This window comes from Apium graveolens, chromosome 2 (assembly GCF_009905375.1).
Source record: "Apium graveolens cultivar Ventura chromosome 2, ASM990537v1, whole genome shotgun sequence".
Lineage (NCBI taxonomy): Eukaryota > Viridiplantae > Streptophyta > Magnoliopsida > Apiales > Apiaceae > Apium > Apium graveolens.
The window spans coordinates 806,052-812,122 of NC_133648.1; the positions used below are offsets into that span (position 1 = coordinate 806,052).

Below are 6,071 nucleotides of genomic sequence, written 5' to 3' on the forward strand. Positions count from 1 at the left end.
GCTAGCCGTATATGTTGCCAAGACGCTCAATTTTCTTAATTTTAGGATCATACCACACAACTTCCATTTCTATATTGAACACAATCTGGCCACCATACGTAAAACAATGGATCAGTTCTCGTTGAGCCAGATAACAAGGCATTCGTCCGACATTGTACATCTTACTCCAAACACCGCAACTCTCATCTAAACAATACAAATCAACCGAACAAATGGTAGAGTAAGTCTCATACACCAGAATCGAAATACACTCCTTTAAATTGACCAAATGGCAACCAAATTTGCAGGATTTTACACATTCAAACTTAGGCAAAAACCTAAACTCGTTACTCCCAACCTCAAACTTAATCGGCACCACACGTTTAGGTCTCTCCTCGCCGGATAACTATCCTCTTGGTCATATGTTCGAATTTCACGGGAGGAGAATTTATGATTATGCCTCCTGTGTCGGAGCACCCAAAGGTAGAGGCATACCGGACCAATAACGGAACCAATCAAACTTATAAAATATTGAATGGGATAAGGGACAAGATCACTAACTGATGTTTCCTCTGAATTAACGAAAGAAAGTATGCTTAAAAATTCGCAATGACCTGCATTTTTCGAAGTTGAGCGTTTAAGCATTATGAGATTTTCGTCATCAGGATTTTGAGAAGTGCAATTGAGATGATATTTTACGAATTCGGGGTCAGAAATTATTGATTTCCATGATTTACAAACGGAGCTGAATCGTAAAAGTGATAGTGCAGGTAAGCGCGGCAGTATCTCTGTTTCGATTACTTCTGCGGGAAGTGACCTTGGTGGTCGTCCCATATCCTTGCTACTGAAAATCACAATCGAAACGATGCTACGATTCTACTTGTCAGCTTATAAGTTAAACTCGAAAAAGAGTGGCGAAAAGGTGGAGTGCGTTGTTTTTGTATCATATATATAGCGCGCCACCAGGGGTTTGGAATTTCAAATCCTGAATAGGATTAGTCTGCTGATTATCCTAATCACATCAGATTTAGGGCCCATTTGTTTACCCCTTATTACAACTGAATGGGCTTTTCATATACATTCATATTGTTTGGCTGTCCAATCAACAACTGAGCGAATAATATTAATCACTGATTGATTCATAATCAAACTCCTCCCTGAATCCATTCATATAAATCCTTATTATGTGATACACCCGGATTATAGTTAGGTTTTTTTTCCGCGAAAACAACCGCCACATCAAGAACAAGTCTGCGCCTACAGAGGTAAATTCATATACATCATTGATGCACATAGATTTAATTGTATAATTTTCATCAAGTGCTTGCTTAATTGTTTGTGTTCTTTTTAGCCATTTGCTTATATTTTTTGATTATATTCAAAATTCTAGATATCATAGTTATGATTGGATGCTTAATTGAACTAGAAAGATTCAAGCTTAATTGTACACCTGTTTTAATTTTTATGTATAATAGTTCTGGATATTTAGTGCTGCAGTTCTGTAATTTGATTGTAGTTGAAAATTTTTGTTAGCCTACCAAAGTTATTTAGATCTTCTCTGGTGTCAGCATCTTTTTGTTCCAATGCAATTTCTTCTCTTTGATTTGTTCTGAGATAGTAGGGTCAAGTATTTAGTTATGCGGATTTTCTGCATCAGCCACATATATGCTAAAATGCAAGCTTGTTGCCATGCCATAGATACCCGAGCCTTCATCTCTACAATTCCTTCATACTTGTGTCTCAAAGTTTCATACACTTCTTCTAAATATTGAAGATCACCGGAGCATTGTCCATCTCTATTGCATCTTTGTGTAGCATATTAAGAACTAGATTGACCATCATTATTTCTTTTACTAATCCCAGTTAGCCATTTTTATCTACCTGAATGGCTGCTGCACCTGTACAATATAGAATTACAGCTACTTGTTCGAATTATAAAAGGCATTCTATAACCTGATTTGAATGGTCGGTCCAGAACTTTGTTTAGTTGAATATGTTCATAATTTAAGTGTAGAGAGCAGAGACTACATATGTACTGAGCTAATTATTTGGTTTAATGTTTGTAGCTGCTCTTTCATTGAGTGTGTACAAGATATATAAATTTACTCAAATAAGATTTTTAGGTTCTACTAGGGTCCTGACCTGCCGGAAGCTAAGATGGTAGTTTGACAACCTTGTGATTTCGTAGTTCAATAATTTAAAAGGTAGCAAAGTCTGTAGAAGTTTAAATATAGATGTTACATCATTGTCTTTCTGGCCAAACTAGTGTTACAGGATACAGGGATAATCACTGTAGAATGTGTAGATCATTACTAGTTCTTTTGTTGATTGCATATACCCAAATATTAGCTGCTGATGTATTAGTGGTGCAGATATTTTAATTACTGTGTTTACTTTGTTCCGATTATATCTTACCATTGCAAATTCATATGTCTTGAACTATTCACCAATGAACAACACACATAATACATGGAACCCGTAAGTTAATGAGGATTAGGATGAATTAATATAGAATAAAGTTATATGCAAAGTAGGTATGAGTGGAAGTAGGACAGAAGTAAGAGTACATAAACTGATTATGTGTAATGTGTACATAGTCTGATTGAACCCTACTGTTATATAATTTTTTTTATATTTAAATTATTTGTAGGGTTTGATGTGTTTCTCATGTTTTCGAAATTTTGAATATATGGCTTGTTTGAAGTATCCAGAGTGTTACCATAATTTGAACCATAAACAAGGGGTTGTGTAATTGTCTCTCTGCTTTATCACCTTCCTGTGTTGTATATGTTTTTTCCACCTTCTTAGGATATGAAACATTTCAAACTGTTGAACATGATCAATAGTCAGTCGTCATTGTAAGAACAGATAATAAAAGATCGAGACATATGCTTAAAAACTTGATGGATTTAATTAAGTAGGAGGTTTTATTTGAAGTAAATATATTATGTACGATCGGCAATTCTGCATAGAACACCCAAGTTTGTTTTTTATCTGGGTTCAACTAAGCTTAGCTGCCCTAGTTCAGGACTTCTAACTCGGTAAGAGTTACACTTGGATCTACACTGACAGTGAGGTACTTTGAATATATGTCAGAATAACAACTTACAAGTCTCACTAAAAAATAAAAATTATGTAGGTATTTTGCTCCCTACCAAATATTTCAAGTTAGTCGATGCTTACAATTTGTAGATAGGATTAGGGAGGTACCATAGTATATCTAGATCAGATGAACTATATGTCGGATAACAAAGGACTTTAGGATCCACACAAACATTGAAAATATATCACAAAGTAACACTGACCATGCTTAACTCAAATAACACTGACCATGCTTGGTAATTACAAAGTTTGTGTTTTGCCCTTGTGTTCTTTCATTGTCGTTTGATATTGTTTCTGGTTATCTTTTTTACTTTCCTGTTATAAATGTTGATTATGTATATAACATGGATTAACGGATGATTGTCCTTTTTTGATGACATATTACTTGATTTACGTATTATTACCATGTAGTTATGGATCAGGCAAGTGAAAATACAAGTCAAAAAACCTTAAGAACATATTGGAAGGACGATAATTTAACCAAAACATTTCTTGAGGCTTGCATTAATGAGGTTACGGCCTGTGGTAGGCAAGGTAGCAATTTGAAACCTTATTCCTGGGATAATGTGGGAGAAGTTCTTAAGAAAATGCATAGCTTTAAAGTTGATCAAAGACAAATGAGAAATCGATACGATTACTTGAGGAATAGATATGCTGCTTGGCGCGGTTTGAAAGCTAAAACTGGAAATCACTATGATCCCACGACTAACAGCTTTAACTTCACTGAGCAAGAATGGATACAACACATTCAGGTTTCACTCTTAAATAAAAAAATATTACTTAATATTAGGTCACTACAAACAGTATTCTAAATTGAGTGTGTTTATTGTGCAGGCTAATAAACATGTAGCTACTTTAAGAACCACACCATTGATTTTTCCAGATCTTTGCAGAAGCCTTTTTGATGGCGCTGCTGCTACCGGTGTTAGTGGATGGGGGCCTAGCTCTAAGAAGAATAGGAGTACTGATTTAAATGATGACTTAGAGATTCTTGGTGCCGATGATATCCATAGTCAGTCACAGGCTAATTCACCATTTTCCGGCACACACTCGAACTCTAATTCAACATTTCAAGGTACCACACAGTCAAATGTCTCAGATACACATGATGAAGGAGAAAGACCAAAGAAAAAAGCTAAAAGCTCATCAAAACCATCCAAAAGTTCACAACTTGAAGATAAAATGGCCAGTGCACTAGATCTTATGATTCAAAATAACAGTGGACCGTCTCTTCAAGAGTGCAAAGAAAAATTAAACAAAATTGGTTGGGAATCAAATAATCCCTTACGCCAAATGGCCCTTGGTATCTTCTGCGAAAGTGCAACTTATAGGACACAATGGATGCTCCTTGAGGAAGATGAAATAGAACCTTGGGTTAAGATGGTTTCACATAAATTAGGATTTAAAGTTTAGTTTTTTCACATAATAAAGATTTCAAACTCGAATGTTAAAATTATTTGGATTTGGTGATTTATTTGATTCCTGTAGTGAACATTGTTGCTAGGACTATGAATTGAGTAATTTTATATTTTATTTTAGTTTAATTTCTTGTAGTGAACATTGATATGGTTCTCAGTATAATGTAATTCAGTTTATATTTTTTAATCATTCACTATTATTTTATATAGGTTGAATATGGAGATTATGGATCAGCTTTTGTGTTTCATACTTGTGTATTATTATTTGAAAAAAAATCGTTTGAGAAATATACCAAGGTTAAAAGACAACACTTCAGCTTTGGGTGGACATGCATATACACGTGAGTTGTTAAACGGTTCAAACACACAATGTCAAGATATGATGCGTCTCTCTTGTGTTGCATATATACAACTTTGTAATCTTTTTAAGCAGCGAAGTTGGATTCAAAATAGTCGAAATGCAACCGTTGAAGAGAAAATTGCTATATTTTTGCATGTTATAAGCCATAATGATCGCTTTATAAAGGTGAAAAACAGATTTCAACACTCCACAGAAACACTTCACAGGTATTTTCACGAGGTGTTGAATGGAATGATGGAGTTTGCCAAAGAAGTCATAGTCCCTACGCTATATGACCAAAATACCAATAGATCAAGAAGACAAAAAAAACTACTAAAAATATTTTCAGTAAGTTATAAAATCTTGTTTTATTTATTTAATTACAAAGTAAATATAATGTTTCAAGGTAGTAATATAACATACATATATCCTTATATTACAGGGGGGCAATTGGTGCATTAGATGGAACCCTTATTCATGCAATTGTTCCAGCTAGTCAACAAACTCGTTATAGAGGACGAGGAAGGGGTGAATGCTATCAAAATATACTAGGAATATGTGATTTCAATATGATATTCACATTTGTTTGGGCCGGATGGGAAGGGATTGCACATGATTCAAGAATATTAACAGAAGTTGTGGCTGATATCGATTCCGGTTTTCCCCTACCACCCCCAAGTATGTATCTGTTTAAATTATTTACAATCTCGTTTTTTAATAAATATTTCATATTAATAATATCGAAATATATTATTATGTTAATTGCAGATAAATATTATCTTTGTGATGCTGCATATGCAAACACTCGTGGTTTTTTAACTCCATATAAAAACACAAGATATTGGCAATCTGATTTTCGGGGGCGGCGTGCTTTGACTAGGGAGGAAAAATTTAATCATGCTCATGCACAATTGAGAAATGTTATAGAGCGTGCATATGGTGTTTTGAAAGCACGATTTCCTATATTAAAATAAATGCCTCCTTACACGTTTTCGACGCAAAGAGATATCGTCATTGCATGTTTTGCAGTCCATAATTTTATAAGGTTGCAAAAATTAGAAGATGAACTATTTGATCAATGTGACAACAATATCTCGAGTGACAGTGATGGAGAAGAAAATGAAGCAATGGTAGAAGAGACAGAAGATGAAGTACAACGAACTTCACAAGGAACACAATTCATGAGTAGCTTACGTGATCAAATTGCTTTGAAACTTTCACCAAGTTCATAA

The 6,071-nt window shown here is 34.5% G+C and overlaps 1 protein-coding gene across 1 annotated transcript; it reads left to right on the forward strand.

The window, feature by feature from the left end:
- Window positions 1-4,263: 4,263 nt before the first annotated feature.
- Window positions 4,264-6,071, forward strand: LOC141706508 (uncharacterized). The gene is made up of 5 exons (XM_074509242.1): window positions 4,264-4,464; window positions 4,933-5,066; window positions 5,282-5,517; window positions 5,608-5,778; window positions 5,869-6,071. Exons 1-5 carry the CDS (start codon window positions 4,264-4,266, stop codon window positions 6,069-6,071), a joined length of 945 nt encoding a protein of 314 aa, XP_074365343.1.

Excerpts from the sequence above, each read along its gene's own strand:
- LOC141706508 (XM_074509242.1), top strand. The coding sequence starts at position 4,264 with ATGGCCAGTGCACTAGATCTTATGATTCAAAATAACAGTGGACCGTCT. Across the intron at positions 4,465-4,932 it reads TAGAACCTTGGGTTAAGATG|CGAAGTTGGATTCAAAATAG; the intron begins GTTTCACATAAA and ends CTTTTTAAGCAG. Across the intron at positions 5,779-5,868 it reads TGTTATAGAGCGTGCATATG|TCCATAATTTTATAAGGTTG; the intron begins GTGTTTTGAAAG and ends CATGTTTTGCAG.